The 18,808-nt window shown below is 33.0% G+C and overlaps 1 protein-coding gene across 1 annotated transcript; it reads left to right on the forward strand.

Annotated features, from left to right (window-relative positions):
- The first annotated feature begins 9,188 nt into the window (after positions 1–9,188).
- LOC148581493 (protein FAR1-RELATED SEQUENCE 5-like) lies at positions 9,189–9,825 on the forward strand. The gene is made up of 2 exons (XM_088492390.1): positions 9,189–9,541; positions 9,648–9,825. Exons 1-2 carry the CDS (start codon positions 9,189–9,191, stop codon positions 9,823–9,825), a joined length of 531 nt encoding a protein of 176 aa, XP_088348516.1.
- The last annotated feature ends 8,983 nt before the right edge of the window (positions 9,826–18,808 follow it).

Below are 18,808 nucleotides of genomic sequence, written 5' to 3' on the forward strand. Positions count from 1 at the left end.
TACATTGAGTGTGTTGTGCTCCTGTAAGACAAAGGTTGCTTACAGTGAGTGTGTTGGGCGTATATCGGATAATAAGTACTGCCCTGCAAGACAAGGGTTGCTTGCAGTGGGTATTGCTAACAAGAAAGCCTTATCCAGACAGAGGTTGCTGGGTAATGCCGAAAGCGGATATGTAATCGACAAGTGAGCTCGTTACCTGCACTAGGGCCAGACAAGTATCATCCTTGTTTATGCATTTGCATTTGATTGTGTTTGATTGCTTTATTTTCCTGTGATTGTGCTATTTGTCTTATTGTGACTTGCTTGTATATTGAATTGAAATCTCTTGCTTGTACTATTAGTTTGTGAATGTATTAAAGTGATTAAGAATTGATGTTTTGATTGAGAATTAATTACGTGGATAAGAGATGGTTAATATGACTAGTTTTATATTTATAATTTGTTTTGAGTCTAGAGATTTTGAAAGAGGTAATTAATTAGCTAAAGTAAAACCAATAGTATTTTCAAAAGGTTTGATAAAAAATATAGTTTCCTTGAGTATGTTAATTATTCGCATTTTATTCATTACTTTTACGGCATTCCATTCCCTACGAAGAACGTGTGGTTTGTTCTCACCCCAAAATCTTCCACCCTTCAGTGACACATATTCGAAGACTCATTATGAAGCTGCGGATAATTAGTAGATTTACTTATGATTCCTGTTGCTTTTATAGAGTTTCCTCGCCTTTGTTGATTAATGTAAGACCCAAAACTTTTGAAAAGTATTATTATGATCAAGTTTCAAATCATATAGTTATTTATAGTCTCAATTTCAGAAATTATTTTATTTAAGATAATTAGAGCAAGTTTTGATTAATTGAATTTGAAATAAATTAGGATTATTATCCAATTTTATAATTATTGGATTATTTTCTATATTTAAATTATAAAGTTAATAATTATGAAATAATAAGAATTTTATATGATTTGGACTAAATAATTAATATTTTAAAATATTAATACTTCTATTTTGAAAAATAGAGAAATTAATTATATTATTTCTCATTTTTGGATTTGAACATTTTACTGAAAATAGTTTGTGAAATTTATGAACAAATAGTATTTTTATACATTATTATTATTGGATTAAAATTATTTCTAATTACTATATTATCCCTATTTTTATTTAAAATTACAAAACTATCCTTAAACCTAATTTTACCACAACCCTAATTTCTAAATTGAGAAAAACCCTAACCCTGAAACCCTACCCGGTTACCCGTTCCCCTAACACCCCCCCTCCCCCCCAGTCCCAGCAGCCACAACACTCACGGTTTCCCCAAACTCAATGAAAGAAAGAAAGACAGAGGGAAACAAACGAAGAATCATGGAAGGGGAAAGCAGAATCAGGGAAGGGGAGAAGAGAGGGGGATCTCAGAGAGCTGAACGGAAGAGGGGAAGGGGGAGCGTCACCGCCGCCTCGTCCAGCTACCGTCACGAAGAAGAGGCGTCAGGGAGAGGGAGCTCGCAGTGAAGAAAGAGGGACGCACGAAGAAGAGAAGCTTGCGGTTAGCCTTGCCGCCGTCAGCGCCGTGGGTTGCTGTCACCATCTTCGCGAGCTGCCACCGTGTCGCCGTACTGAGCTGCAGCGCCGCCGTTCAACCCCATCCCACCGCGTCTCCATGGTCGTTTCTGCCACATAAGGGAGCGAGAGAGGAGAGGTGGTGAACGAATCCATCACAGGAACCGTCATCAGAAAGGGTTCAGGTCGCCATTGATGGAGCTCGCATCGCTGTCACCCATGGCCGCCGTTCTTACCGTTGCTCTATTTGGGTTCTGGGTAGAGCACGCCGCCATTGCCATTGAAAACCGCTGCTGAGGCCAAGATGCTATGGTGGTTGCTACTGGAGCCACCGTTGATGATTTTGATGCTATGCTGGTCCCGGGTTGCTGTGTTACTACCGAAGGAAGAAAACTCACTGGAATAACATCATCGGAGCTGTTGTTCAGTTGATGGAGCTGCTCTGTTCAGTGATTTCTGCGAGTTTCGACATTGAGGTAAGGATTTTAATTGAGGTTTCTGTCTTTTTGGATTTCGAGAAGGTTTTGATGCTGTGTGGTTATTATAGTTGATCCACCGGAGTTTCTAACCCCTACCGGAGCTGTTCCAGGTCGGTTCGGAATCGCAGCTACTTAACTTTGATGTTTCGAAAGCCCTGCGGTAGTGTCCCGTACGTGTATTAAAGCCTTTACGATATTAATGTTCTTAGGATTTAGTACTGAGGTTGCTTGTTGTGATTTGGAGCTGTTTATGCTGCTACGAAAATGTGTGGGGCTGTGCTTTGAAGCTGCCGTTGATTTTGGGTCGAGACGAAAAGATTTCTGAGAGGCGTTTGGATTATAGTTTCAATTTGTCAAGGTAGGGGCTTTTCTAAAATCTCAATTTTATAATCGGGATTGTTATAAATGGATGCCGATGTGAGAAATACTTTTTTTAGTGATTGTACAAGTCTTATGTATTGTCTGGCTATTTTGGATGAATGTGATTATATGTTTGATTGGGTTATTGTTTGGTTTTGACAATTGGATTGTTGCTGAATTATCTCTTTAAAGTTTTAGAAATGAGTTTAATCAGTTGATAAAGATTGATCTTGAGACGACTTTTGATTATTGTTTGGTTTTGATAAATGAGTTGTTGCTGAACTGTTATTTAAAGCTTTGGAAATGAGTTTAATCGGTTGATAATGATTTGATCTTGAGACGATTTTCTTGGAATATGAAAATGAGGTGAATGTTGGATCTAGTTTGCTTTTGAACTGATTTTTGGGTTTTAAACCGTTGATAAGGACTGTGGATTGGTTTGGATGGGACCCGGAAAGGGTGGCAGAGTCAAAATTTTAGGGGAGGTGCTGCCGAAATTCCAATAGAATTCGGAATTTTATTGAAATGCTATTTGGAAGATTATGAGTTAAACAGGTCTACTATTCTATTTGAATTATTAAGAAAGGGATAACTTATGCTTTTGAAATGAATTATTAAAAAGGAAATTGTGATTTAGACTTGTTTCTTAAGAAAAGTATTATATCTCCTTTGTGAACAAGTTATTTAGATGAAACTTATGTTTTAAAGCTGTTTTAAATGTAAAAAAGGTTTATGTCCTTGAATTTGACTTGAGGGTTTTAATTAGAGGAGTTTCAGTGACTTTGAAAGAACCTGAACGTCTATTGACAAGTTTCATTTTACAATGTTTTGCGAAGAGTTTTAAGTACTCCTTGAATTCTGAATTTTTGCAAGGCTAAAACAATTGTTGAACAGTTTGAAACGCTTTAGAATTAATCATGGGGTTGAAACTGGTTTTGTTTAAGTAAAGGAAATGGCTTTGTAAGGAATGATTGATTACACGACTCGGTTTGGCTTAGATCCTATTTTATTACTCAAATCCGAAAGCCAAGGTTTTAAAGATTTTTAAGCGAATTTGAGGAAATGAGTTATGTTATTCTCCCCTAAAGACTTGAGACTCTGCTGAGGGACTTTTGTTATAAAATTCTGTTGTTGGATGGATGATTTTGAACGTTTCAAAATAAATCTTTAAATTGCCATGGTTTTGGAAGTTTTGGAAAAAGGATGCCAAGGGTGGCTTTGTTTTTAAAAAAGGGACTTACTTTGAGTAAGAGTTGCTTATGAGCCTGAGATGATTTGAGGAATGGGAACTTCAAAGCCAAGGCTGAAAAGAGTTAAAATTTGATTTCAAAGTGAAGTGAATTGAGAAAAAGTGATTTATGGCTTGAATAATGATTTTATGAATTTGATGATGTTGGATGGTGGAAGTGTTATTTTGTTATGAGCCAGAATGGCTGTGTATGATAATGAATTATGGCTGATAGCAGAATATGTTATGAGCCGGATGGCTGACTATGAGTCATGAATTTAAGCTGGATAGCTGAAGTGAATGTTGATTTATGGCTGAGAATAAATGCATATATGCTGAGTTATTGATATTGTGATTTTGCACTTCCAACTGTCTGAGATACGAGTTTTCCTGGGTAGAAGCAGTGGCTAGCCACCACATGCTCCAGGTTGAGACTTGATACTCTGCTGACCCTATGTCGTAAGTGTGGCCAGACACTGTGAAAGTTCCGGATGAGCTCGCCCCCGTGAACATACACTAGTGAGGGTGTTGGATGTGAATTATGATTATCTCTTGTGAATAACTCGAGTTGGGGATGCACGATAGAGGGACAGTCTAATGGTTAGCTACCAGGACTTGTCGGGTTGGCTTTATAACTGACAAATGATATCATCAGCCACTAGGATAGACATTCATCATATGCATCTATGTGACATTGTTTGGGTGTGCATATTGTACTTGGTTTGCCTTCGTGATTACTTGTGATTAACTGCTAATTGTTCTACTTGCAGTAACTGTTTGTTTGTGCTTGAACTTTTCTATTTGTGTTTGCGACTGAGACTCTGTTGGACTGTGGTAATTAGTTGTTGTTTGGGTTGCTTGGGCCTAGGGCCGTGGTTGATCATGAGGTGGGCCGAAGGTCATGTCTGGTTGATGTTTCTGGTTTGAAAAAGTATGAAAAACTAATTTGGTTCAACGTAGAAAAACCTTTTGAAAGGCTTTTGAATTTTTAAGAAGTGAACAGTTCCTCTTTCAGAAAAGACTTCCGATTCCTCTTTTATAGTAAACCTTTGCTTTTAAAAAGATGCATAAGGCGGTTATTAATCACTGTAACGATTTTATCTCGTGTATTCTATTATAGTAATTCTGCAACCCTATAGTGAGAACCCTTTCGAGGATGATGTTCTCACTCCCCTATAGATCTTCCCTTTTCAGGTTACGGGCGACGAAGTTCAGAAGATATTATTTATTTTCTGTCATATGATATCTTTGTATTGTTTTAGTATTTATGTTTCCCTCACCTTACATCTTGCAAGTCTTATGAGAGGGATAGGATTTTGATATGAGATGTTTGTAAATTAATATATATATATAATTGAGTATTGTAATTTATACTATAAGTATGAATGTATGTTTATTAAGGATTCGGTTAAAGATTTAAACAGGCTCATATTCTAGTATTAAATATTACAAGAGTCGTCGTAATACCTGAACTATCAGAGTGGCGTAGTCGGAAGCGTGACATTTTGATAGTTAAGGTGTTACAATTAAAGATTTTATTTTATATAGAGGGATAGGAGTTGTACTTGAGTCTCAATTAAATTCTCTTGTATAATGTTTATTATTATTAATAGTTATGTGATTATTATTACTTGGTGATGTTTGGTATATGATTTTAATTAATAAAAACAAAATTTTTTGGTATTTTCTTAAAAATTGAAACGCAATATCGAACTAAAGGCTCAATATTAAATAATAAATAAGAAAAACAGTTCAGTAACACCTTATTTTTGGTACGATCATGACGTACTAGAAGTTGGATCGTTACATCTTTCATTGTGAACCATCTTCCATTTGGATCTTTTGCAAGAAACTTAAGCCTAATTTAGTACGTCTAAAACGAATCTAAAAATTTTGTGCATATTAGATCATCACTTTTTATGAATTATTAGTTCTATTAAATAAAAATTAAAAGATGTTATAAATGGAGAGTATTCAAAAATTTTATAAATATAAAATATATCAATGCATACATATATAAATATATTTTAACATATAATATTTTAAAAATAAAAAGTATAATCTTTTGCTTTAAAATAAATAAATATAAAATATATAAATGTATATAAAAATATTTTCTATTTATTATGTAATTATTAAGCAATATTATTTTTAATTACATAATATAAAATAATATTTTATATTAGTTAAAAATAATTAAATTATTCGTTAAAAAAATTAAAAATATTGTAATAGTTAATTTTGTAAAAAATATATTATTATTATATAATACAATTTTTTATCCAAATATTCAACTATTTTATTCAAGATATTATATATAATATTATATTAATAAAATATATAATAATATATTTTTTAATGTGCACAAAATTATTCTTTGATATTAATATCTGTTTTAAAATATTATATATAATATATGAAAATGTTAATTTTTTTTATTTTTTCACACTTTTAAACAAGTATTTTTTAAATTTATTTATTTATATTCTTAAAAAATAAAAAATAAAACAATTCACATTATTTATATTTTTTTTAAATATAGGTAAAAATTTTAATTCTAAAGATTATATATACAAATGCACTTATGATTAGGAACCTTAATATATATACACACTAGTTTGTAATTTTCATACAGATTATATATACAAATGCACTTATGATTAGGAACCTTAATATATATACACACTAGTTTGTAATTTTCATGGGCCTGTATGAGTGCAACAATTCTCTGTCTCTCAGATAGATCTCATGTTAGCCAGGACGAGTAGCATTTACAACAAATAAAAAATAAAGAAATAGGTGAATGCATTTTTTACTTTTGTTTTTTTTTTTACTGAAGTTGTCAATTATTTATTAAATTATAGCTAGATAATTAGTTTTATCTTTTTGAATTTTACTCAATAGTAATAGCTGAAACATCGATTTCATGTAAAGAAAAAAAAATTCATGAAAATAAAACTATATATAATTATACAAAGATTATATATATATATATATATATATATATATATATATATATATTATAGAAATGTTAATTATAATTATATAATTTTCATGTCATTCCATAATTTTTTATTTTTTGTAGAAATAAATTTTTATTTATATTTAAAAAGTGAAAATGATGTTTATTTCTGTTTCTATTTTTTGAGAGTATAAAAAAAGAAATTCAAATATATTTATTTAAAAGTATGAAAAAAATAAAAAATTAATATTTTAATGTATTATACATAATATTTTAAATAAAATACATATTTACAAATATTTGGATAAAAATTGTATTATAAAATAATATTTTTTTTTAAATTAAGGTTTAATTATTCTGTCAGTCCATATAGTTTCATTAAATTTTCAATTTAGGTCTCTATACTTTGTTTTCTTTTCGATTGAGTTCCTATACTATATCAGATTTCGTAATTAAGTCCCTGCAATGACACAAACGTTGAATTAACAGAATATTCCATTAATTTTAACGTTTTTATCATGGTAAGGACTTAGTGACAAAATCTGATATGGTATAAGGACCTAATTGAAAAGAAAAAAAGTATAGGGATCTAATTGAAAATTCGATGAAACTATAGGGATCGACAGAATAATTAAACCAAAAATTAACTATTACAATGTTTTTAATTTTTTAACGATAATCTAATTATTTTCAAGTAATATAAAATGATTTCATTATTTTATATTTTGTAATAAAAGATAATATTGCTTAATAGTCAATCTTAATAAATAATAAATATTTTTGTATATATTTATGTTTTATATTTATTAATTTTAAAGCAAAAATTACAGAAATTATTTTTTATATTGAAACTTTTTTGGTGATATGTAAGTGAGTGGATTACAGGGGAGTTGGACGCAAGTGTGATGATAATGTCATCTCGTAGATAAGGGTGTTTACGGGTATCGGGTACTCGATTATTCGTTCAAATCCGAACCGAACCAATTAAATTGGTTCTAAAACTAATGAATAATAGGGTACAATTCGAACCGAACTAATTCTACTCTGTGTTAATTGGTCTGGATAATGGTTCTGGGTTGCGAAATCTGAACCAACCTGTAAACCTGAACATTTATTAATTAAATTAAAAAATATATAAATTTAAAATATATATATAACTTTTATTGATTATTATAACCTAACCCTATTTTATATATATATATATATATATATATATATATATATATATATATATATATATATAACCTTTATTAATTAAATTAAATTATTAATTAATTAATTTATTTTATATGTTTATTATAAGAATTTTAAAATAAAATTTTTGTTTTTTTATTTATTTATGAATTTCTGTTTTATCGGATACCCAATTATCCGAACCGAGCCAATCCGTTCTTAATTGGTTTGGTTTGGTTCGGTTCAGATACACAAAAAAATATATAAATTCGAACCAATTACAATTCAATTGGTTCGGTTCTAATTTTACCCCAAATCCGAACTAACCCGACTCATGAACACCCCTACTCGTAGATGGTGAGAGCATGTTGCTGCCATCTCACATATGGTGAGAAGCCAGGGATGCGACACGCGTGAACAGACTCTGCAAATCTTGCTTCGCATGCAGACTTCCTTTCCCGCGACCAGCGAGATGACATCCTCAAATATAATAAAGACCAAATATACAATAATGCTCTATAACCAACTCAATTACCAACCAAGTTCAACTAAGTTGGTATAACCTAATTTATATCCACGCAACACTATCTACAATTGCCTTTTGATCAAACGTGCCACTATATATAACTTCATCTGTGGATTCTCTTCATTTTCTGCCTTCTCTGCAGTCTTTCTGTGTTCTTCCATTCTCTCCGTTTTCTAGTTTTATCTAATTTGAAGATTTGGATCAATTTTTTTTAGAAATCAAGCAGTGAAATCGGATTTCAAGAGGTTTTTCATTTTTGAAAATAATGAATGATGCAAATTTAGATCAGTTGAACCAGGACGAATTGGATTATTGTTCTGAATCGAATCAAGTGGACGAGGTTTGCTTCGTTCCTAGTTAACGTAGTTTGTTAGCAGTTGATGCTCGTTGAGTTTTATAAACAGAAGGATAATTTCATTTTTCTTTGTGAAAATCAGTGCTCATGGTTAAACGTTTGAATTTGAATGGAATGTAAGAGTTTTGAAGAATCTGTTTATAGTTTTGGTGCATTATGAAAGATAATTTGGTTTAATGTAGAATTATTTTTGGTGTAGTTTCAGTTTCTGTGAGATATTGATGAGAAGTTTGTGTCAAAAGTTAGGATGACTTTTAAGACCCTTGAAGTGCAGGTTTTTTCTACCAAAATTAGGAACACAAATAAAAAGAAAAATAAAATTAAGAAATAATTAATTACATATAATAGAGAGGAGAAATGGAAATCGAACATATCTCCAACTCAAAAGACAAATCCCTCAGCTGGATTAAATTGTTCTTCAATAATTTATATACATATATTGAAGGACGCCGTTGTTTGGGTTATTTTGAAGGTTCTTTTGCATCATTCACATTCATGCTGTCCAAATCAAGCAGAGATGCTTAAATAACACAGGCAGTTAAGCATGTCTATATGTCATACATTTGAGAATAATGATGAAGCTGGAATTAAACCAAGTAAAACATATCAATCATTTGTCTCAGTAGTAAGGGGTCATCGTGAATTAAGTTTTATTGAAAAAGATGTGAGAAATTACATTACGAGAGAAGTCCGTAATGTTTCTAAACTAGATGATGCCAAAAAATTTGGGAAATACTTGTTAAGAATGAAAGAGAAGAATCAAAACTTCTTTTATGAGCTTGAACTAGAGGTTGATCACTCAATCAAAAATGCTATTTGGGTTGATGTAAGAAGCATGGCTGCTTGTGAGTATTTTAAAGATTTTGTTTCATTCGATACCACTTACAATACAAATAGGTATTTTTGCTGTTCTGGTTTATGTGCTTTGTGAAAGAAGTTCCGGTGCATAATAGATTCTTGTTTCGGTATAATCTTGATTTTGTTTCTGCATTTTTGACTTCAGGTATAATTTGGTTTTTGGTTCTTTTCTTAGTGTGAATCACCATGGACATTCTACATTTCTCATATGTGTTCTGATGAAAATGAGGATATTCAATCATTCAAAAAGTTATTTAAATATTGGCTTCGTTGCATGGGAGGAAAGGCTCCAAAAGGCATTCTTACGGATCAATGTGCATTGATGCAAAGAGCTATTGAGACTTGTATGTCCACAACAATTCATAGGTGGTGCATTTGGTATATTATGAAGAAGATTCTACAGAAATTAAATGGCTACAAGAGACATGAAGAAATAGAACCAGATATGAATCATGTTGTTTGGAACTCTTTTACAAAAGATGCCTTTGATAGAAATTGGAATAATTTTCTTATGAAGTATGGTGTTAGTTAGAGACAATAAGTGGCTTTTAATTAAGTAAGGGTGGCTTTATTATAATTAATTGAATATTTATGTGTTTTGCTTCTATAATAAAGGTGTAGAACATGTTTTAAACTCTACATTCAATAAGTTGTGATTACATATGATGCTATATCACACGAAGTAAAATACCAGTGCTTATTATTTGAGTGAAAAGGCATATTGTGTCGTCACTCTTTGAGTGCGTTAAGCTTTGAGCGAGTAGATAAAGTATCACCAAGATATATATTAGAATGATAGATCCTTTATTAGAGCCAAGAAGTAGAAGTTTTGATAATTTGGTGTTTCGATCACACAATATTTGTGAATTTGCATCAGAATATGAGGAGTTGACTGTGATTCTGCACCACGCTTATGATAATGCGATGGTTGAGATGCAAGAATATAAAGCAAAATGTAAATGAAAATGTTTGCTATCAAACGAAGATGGTTTATTGGAAGATATTAACAAACTTCAAAACCCGCCACGTGTGAGAACAAGAGGACGTCCCAAAAATAAATTGGGATCAAATTCTAAAAAATATAGCAAATGCTTCAAAGAAAAAGAAAAAATCTCAAAGTGAGGGGATAAATCCACATTTCATGGTATTTATTTGCTCTAATTGTGTGGATTTTATCAACTTTTCTTGCACTTATCCATTGAAATAGCATAGTTTCATGATTTCTTCCTAAATTGTGCTTGAAAGTGAAAACATACTTTTTAGGCATTTTAATTGCTAAATTTTATTCACTTTAATCCCATTTGATGCCTTGATGTGTTTGCTAAGTGATTTCAGATTTCCAAGGCAAGTATGGGTTGAAGAAGTGAGAAAAAGAGTATGCAAAAGGGAAGAAACCATGAAGAAATGGAGTTTGGAAGTTCCAGCATCCGTGCGTGCACACAAGCAATGCGTGCGCGCGCACAAGTGTGAGCCAGGCGATGTGTACGCGTGGCCCACGCGTATGCGTGACCCGAGTCACGTGAGCTCATTAATTGCAAATCACTGGGAGCGAATTTTGGGTCTCCAAAACCCAATCCAACTCATTTCTGAAGCTATTTCAACCCTAATCCAAGAGGAAGCAAGGGGGCAATTAGGTTTAGCTTTTCTATGTTTTTCTCTTAGTTTTCTAGAGAGAGAAGCTCTCCCCTCTCTCTAGAATTAGGTTAGGTTTAATTAATTTCTCTTTAATTTCAGTCTTTAATTCTTGTTTTAATGTTGTTTCATTTATGTTTTCATGCTTTATTGTCTTGCTTTTCTTAGTTCTTCTTCTTAATTTCTCTTTTATGTCACTTTTTATTTTATGAACACTCTTGTAATTCTTAATTTCTATTTAATGCAATTTATGTTTTATGTTCATTTAATGCTTATTTGAGTTATTGTTGTTATTTTCTTGCTTTTGGTAGTTAGATTTTATTTTTAATGCAATTTAATAGTATTTTATTTTTATGCACACCAAGTGTTTGATAAAATACTTGGCTTAGTTTTTACCTAGTTTTTCTTCACTCTTGGTTTGGAATTGAGGACTTTGGTGACCCTTGAGTCATTGATGTCCATTCTTGTTTGATATATTAGAGTAGTTAGTTGATTTGGTTTCCATTGACTCTAAGTCTCCTATCAATAGTGTTGACTAGGACTTATGGATTGGGATCAACTATGCCTATTTGACTTATCATCGATGTAGGGTTGACTAAGTAGGATTAACTCTTCATAATCATCATGTGTTTGTGGTCAATGACTAGGATAGGTAACCTTAGCTCTCAATCCATACCAAGAGGTTTTATTGCATTTGAATTCCCTTTCTCTTGATTTCTTGCATGACCATTTAATTGCTCTCATTTAATTTCTTACATGTTAAGTTACTTTCTTGCTATTTACATTTCTTGCCTCTCTTGCAATCAATCATAGCCAATAATTGATCACCTCAATTGCAACTCCTAGGGAAGACGACCCGGGATTTCAAACTCCCGGTTATTGTGTTTTGATTGTGACTACCTTTTAGAATTAAATTTGATTGTGGGAGTTAGTTGTTGATTTAGCTATACTTGCAACGAAGTGATCCTATTTTTGAGAAATTCTAGATCAACACTAATTCTCATCTATCAAGTTTTTGGCGTCGTTGCCGTGGAGTTGCAATGGTGTTGTATTCTTGGGTATTGTGCATATTGTGAATATTGTGAATAGCTTATTTTTGGTTGATTGTGCATATGTTGCTTGCTTAATTTTTGCTATTGTAAGTATGTCAATATGTAAATAGCTTTCTTTTTGGTTGTCTTTTGTTTTTGTTAATGGTTAGGATTTGGATCTCGGAAGACATTGCAAATTCAAGTATTGGTGGGGAGGTCAAGCACAAGCCACCATAGCAAGGGCTCTCCCAATTTTCTAACTTAAAGACAATAAATAAAAGTGCTTGGTAACATCTTTCTAACTCTCCCTCTCTTTTAGAAATTGTTTGTTGAATTTTTTCTTCTTTTAATTAGCTTAGTTTGGTAGAATTTTTGTGTTGATCTTGCATTTTTAGGGTAGAATAAATTTTGGGGTTGGAAAAGCTATTTTGGATGTCATGTTTGGTGCCTTAGAGCACTAAAATTTTTTTAGAAAAACAGAGCATGTGTACGTGCCACATCTGTGCGTACGCACACCTCCCCAAAATTTGCATTCTGTACGTACGCAACCACCTGTGCATATGCACACCCCTTTGCACAGCCCCTGTTCGGAGCGCTCGCACGCCTTATACGTCCGCATCCCCCTTTTTTTTCTTCTCATGCGTACGCACAGACCTGTGTGCATACAAACAGATGGCGATACGAGCATTAATTTTTGACGTTTTAATTTTTTTTTTTAAAAAAAATTCAGCCTTTCTGTGCGCACACCTCAAAACAAGGCCTCTGTTCGTGGCGTTTGCACACATAGTGTGAACGCACAACCCTTTTCTTTTTTCCCATCGACGCGTACGCATCCCTCATGCGTACGCGTCACCTTGCATTTTCTCTCTTTCACGCGTACGTGTCCTTGATAAACCCCATTTTTAGGGTTTATCTTGTGCTTAATTTAGTAGATTTTATCCACTATTCTCATACTTATTCATAGAATTCGCATGTTTTACATTTTCCTTCCTAATTTTGTGTCATGATTGAAAACATGCTTCTTTTGCTTTAAATTTGCTAATTTTAATCCCCTCTTATTACCATTCAATGCCGTGATATGTTTGCTGATTGTTTTCAGGGTTTATAGGGTAGGAATATCTTAGAGGATGGAAAGGAAGCATGCAAAAGTGGAAGGAACACAAGAAATTGAAGGAATTGCTAAGTTGTCAATCTTGACCTCTTCGTACTAAATCGATCATAACTTGAGCTACAGAGGTCCAAATGAGGCGGTTCCAGGTGCGTTGGAAAGCTAACATCCGGGGCTTCAAAATGATATGCAATTTGCCATAGTTGCCATGTAGTTAGGCGACGCACACGCGTGGATCACGCGTACGCATGACCTTGCGAAAGTTTAGCGACGCGTACTCGTGGCCGACGCGTACGCGTGATGAGCGCCACGTGCTGCAGATATCAGAATTTGTTGGGGGCGATTTCTATGCTATTTTTAGCCCAGTTCTAAGCCCAAAAACACAGATTAGAGGCTGCAGAGTGGGGGAATCATTCAATCATCATTCATTCACATAATTTTAGGTTTAGATGTAGTTTTTTTAGAGAGAGATGCTCTCTCCTCTCTCTAGGTTTTAGGATTCTTAGTTTATTCCTTTTCAATTTCTGAATTCTATCTTATTTCAATTTAGTTTCTCTTCTACGTTTATTTGCTCTAGCATTCTAGTTTATTTATTTCCCTTGTTGATTGCTTTATGTTGCCAATTTAGTTTATGGATTCTCATATTAGATTCAATTTTCTATTTAATGCAATTTGAGGTATTTCATAATTATTGTTCCTTTCTACGTTTGTTATTATTGATGTTTGCAATTGGTTGTTTAGATTTAATATTCCTTGTTAGTTTTCTATGTTTTTATGTTGTGCCTTCCAAGTGTTTGATAAAATGCTTGGGAGGGTTTTAAGTTAGATTTTTATATTCTTAGCTTGAATTGATTAATTGGAGACTCTTGAATCATCATAAGTCTCTTGTTGTTTGTCGATTGAAAGTTGCTAGTTGGCTTGAGCTTCACTAACTCTAGTCTTTGATTAGGACTTGTGAACTCAAGTTGAATTGCTCACTTGACTTACCTTCAATTTTTAGAGGTTAACTAAGTGAGAGCAAAAGACAATTACTATTACAAGTGAATATGATAATGGGATAGGAATTCCAATTATCAATCCTTGCTAAGACTTTTCTTAATTATTATTTTATTTCCTTGTTATTTACATTACTTGTTCCCTATTTCAAAATCCAAAAAGATAAAATCCCATAACCAATTATAAGTACACTTCCCTGCAATTCCTTGAGAGACGACCCGATGTTTAAATACTTCGGTTGATTTTTATTGGGTTTGCTTAAGTGACAAACAAATTAAATTTGATTGAGGTTTAATTGTCGATTTAGATCTATACTTGCAACGCGACTACTTTTATGAAATTCTTTACCGACGATTTTTCCTCCATCAGTCCTCCACGCGTACGCGTCGATTCCCTTTTTTGCACGCGTCTTTTATGCGTACGCGTGACACTTTGTGCGTGCGCATGGCCCTGTGTGCGTATGCACGCCCCTGTTTTCTCACCACTATACTTCTTTTCTTCTCTTTTCTCTACTTCTTCTCTTCTTTTCTCTTCTCCTCTCTTCTTTCCCTTCTTAAACTACCACCCACCACTTCACCACCCATAACACTCACCTTTAGTTAGTTAGTTGTTTAGTTTGTTAGTTAGTTAGTTATTTAGTTAGTTAGTTTAATTTTCTATTTTGGTGCTAAGTGTTGGATAATTGAGTTGATTTGTTGATTGTGTTGAGATATTGCTGCTGAATTATTGAGATTGTTGTTGCTAATATTGTTGGCTATGTTTATTGAGGTTATAAATTGTTGCTTGGTATTGAGTTCCTCATGGTTAATTTTGCACATACCAAGTACTTATAACATTGCCTTCATGAATTTCTTTGGGTTTCTAAATTGCATGTTTTGGCCACCATGTAATTTGTCAATTTGATTTCATTATCTATAGTTAGGCAATTTGTTCTTAGTTGATGCATTTTTTGTTAGGTGATGCTTGTTATGATTGATTTTTATTTAAGTCACCTATTTGATGCATTAACATTAAGAATTGTGAAATTGGATCATGAGCTTACCAAATGGCATTTTTTTAGCTTTTTAAGCTTTGTGGACTGTGCTTGCCATGTTTTCCACTTCATGTCAATTATGTGTTGCTCCATTATCCAACTCACAATTCCTTTATTCTTGCTTGAATACTTGTATGCTCCTTTATTAATTGTTTGCTTATCTTAACCTACAAATCTCTTTTAAAGTATTTCAAGCACACTAGGATGAGTGAAGTGCATGTTATTTTGTATAATTGTGACCTAGTTATCCATGCTAGTGTGTGTGTGTTCTAAACCGCGCAACTTTTAGTATACACATACTTGTTTCCTTCATGTCACAAACTAATTCACTCAACTCATTCTAGTGAATATCACCTCATTCCAACAATCCATGCTTCCTTATTTTTGTATTTACTTGTATTGCCATCCTATTTTCTATTTTTCATGGATGATGCACCATAAGCAACATGGGAAGTGGGAGAAAGAGCATGCAGCAGCCGATTGATCCACCAGCTGAAGGTGGCAATCCGAAGTCGCCATACCCCCTTGCTCACCTTTGAGTCCACGAAGGATCGTGCAAACCCTTAAGTGTGGGGAGGTCGTCACCGATCGACCATCTTGGGTGACAAACTCTAATCCTAACACTTTCATCTTGTTTTTGAATTCTTAGTTGTATTTTTTTCTTCTTGGTATGTATATATTTTAGGACTTTAATTGCATTTTCTTTTCCCTAGTTTATTGCATGTCTTTGCATACATATAATGAGCTTAGTTAATTTAATGAAATTTTCCAAGAAAACTTTCCATTATATAGGGCATTGACATCCTAATTGATTTGAGTTGGAACTTTTGATTGAAACTTACTTGAAATATATTGTGGAACATGTTTTTGAGTTATGAACACATGAGCATGTGAGTTTTGAGCCTAATTTTGTGGTTACACCATATAACCACTATTTTCATTCTTGTGTGTATTATTCTCTTTTTATGATTGCAATCTTTGATTTGTTTGATTCTTTATGTCCATTGTTTGATTTATATATGAATTTATATGATTGAGTCCATCCTTTCATTAAGCTCACTTGTCCCAAATAGCCTACCCTTTTATCTTCCCTTATTAACTAACTTTGAGCCTATTTCAATCCCCTTTTGTTCTTAAAGTTAGCACATTACTAACCCTAAGTGAAAAATAATAAATGCCCTTTATTTGGATCTTTGATTAGCTTAGGCTAGTGAGAGTGTATCATATAAGTGTAGGGAAGTTTGGGAACTTTAGTTGAGATAAAAGTGAATTTTTGTATTGTTGTTGAAAATCTTGGGAATTTGGTACATACTCATGCATCAAATACTTAAATCATATGCATTGTCACTTTTGTATATATTTAATGTTTGAAGAAAAAGGAAAAAAAAGAAAATAATAGAAAGGGGACAAAATGCCCCAAAGTTGAGAAATAAAAATGCATATGAGTTGTGATTAAAAAGAAAATGCATAAATGTGTAAGAAAAGTGAGGAATGGGTAGTTAGATTTGCTTTAAGTTGTATAGGTTGTTATGCAGGTTAGGTGAGAGCTTAAGTTAGTTAAAGATTCAAATTTAAAGCTCACTTGACCATATATATAACCTTACTTTTACCCTAGCCCCATTACAACTTATGGAAAGCCCTCATGATATTTGTATGTATACATTGAATAAATATTGATTGTTAGATGAAAGACAAATCTTAGAAAGCATGATTAGAAGAGAAATGAGTGAATTGACCCTATACACTTGAGTGATTAGAGTGGGTACACATCCGGTGAGGGTTTGATTGCTCAATTATATGTTTTCACCTATGCTTAATTCCTTTCTTGCAAGTTTGTAAATGCTTTTCAATAACTCTAATCAATTATAGATTTGACTTGGTTAAGATTGCTTTAGCCCTTATATTCATATATGTGTTCTTGGAGTTGATTTATTTTGACTAAGTAGTTGCATTCATTTAGATAGATTGCATATAGGTAATTTCCTTACTTTGAATAAATGTAATACCCCTTGTTTCCCTCTTGAGTATAGCATGAGGACATACTATTGTTTAAGTGTGGGGATGTGATAAATCCACATTTTATAGTATTTATTTGCTCTAATTAGGTGGATTTTATCAACTTTTCTTGCACTTATCCATTGAAATAGCATAGTTTTATGATTTCTTCCTAAATTGTGCTTGAAAGTGAAAACATGCTTGTTAGGCCTTTTAATTGCTAAATTTTATTCACTTTAATCCCATTTGATGCCTTGATGTGTTTGCTAAGTGATTTCAGGTTTCCAAGGCAAGTATGGGTTGAAGAAGTGAGAAAAAGAGCATGCAAAAGGGAAGAAACCATGAAGAAATGGAGTTTGGAAGTTCCAGCATCCGTGCGTGCGCACAAGCAATGTGTGCGCACGCACAAGTGCGAGCCAGGAGACGCATATGCGTGACCCACACGTATGCGTGGAAGTGAATTTTGCCAGGTAACGCATACGCGTGACCCGAGTCACGTGAGCTCATTAATTGCAAATCGCTGGGAGCGAATTTTAGGCCTCCAAAACCCAATCCAACTCATTTCTGAAGCTATTTCAACCCTAATCCAAGAGGAAGCAAGAGGGCAATTAGGTTTAGCTTTTCTATCTTTTTCTCTTAGTTTTCTAGAGAGAGAAGCTCTCCCCTCTCTCTAGAATTAGGTTAGGTTTAGTTAATTTCTCTTTAATTTCAGTCTTTAATTCTTATTTTAATGTAGTTTCATTTATGTTTTCGTGCTTTATTGTCTTGCTTTTCTTAGTTCTTCTTCTTAATTTCTCTTTTATGTCACTTTTTATTTTATGAACACTCTTGTAATTCTTAATTTCTATTTAATGCAATTTATGTTTTATGTTCATTTAATGCTTATTTGAGTTATTGTTGTTATTTTCTTGCTTTTGGTAGTTAGATTTTATTTTTAATGTAATTTAATATTATTTTATTTTCATGCACACCAAGTGTTTGATAAAATACTTGGCTTAGTTTTTACCTAGTTTTTCTTCACTCTTGGTTTGGAATTGAGGACTTTGGTGACCCTTGAGTCATTGATGTCCATTCTTATTTGATATATTAGAGTAGTTAGTTGATTTGGTTTCCATTGACTCTAAGTCTCCCATTAATAGTGTTGACTAGGACTTATGGATTGGGATCAACTATGCCTATTTGACTTATCCTCGATGTAGGGTTGACTAAGTAGGATTAACTCTTCATAATCATCATGTGTTTGTGGTCAATGACTAGGATAGGTAACCTTAGCTCTCAATCCATGCCAAGAGGTTTTATTGCATTTGAATTCCCTTTCTCTTGATTTCTTGCATGACCATTTAATTGCTCTCATTTAATTTCTTGCATGTTAAGTTACTTTCTTGCTATTTACATTTCTTGTCTCTCTTGCAATCAATCATAGCCAATAATTGATCACCTCAATTGCAACTCCTAGGGAAAGCGACCCGGGATTTTAAACTCCCGGTTATTGTGTTTTGATTGTGACTACT

Source organism: Arachis ipaensis, chromosome B10 (genome assembly GCF_059453495.1).
Source record: "Arachis ipaensis isolate K30076 ecotype BB chromosome B10, ASM5945349v1, whole genome shotgun sequence".
In the NCBI taxonomy this organism is placed as follows: domain Eukaryota; kingdom Viridiplantae; phylum Streptophyta; class Magnoliopsida; order Fabales; family Fabaceae; genus Arachis; species Arachis ipaensis.

Bases quoted from the DNA above. Each gene is read 5' to 3' on its own strand.
- LOC148581493 (XM_088492390.1), top strand. From the start codon at position 9,189: ATGTCTATATGTCATACATTTGAGAATAATGATGAAGCTGGAATTAAA. The intron at 9,542-9,647 runs GTATTTTTGCTG...TTTTGACTTCAG, and splicing joins ACCACTTACAATACAAATAG to GTATAATTTGGTTTTTGGTT.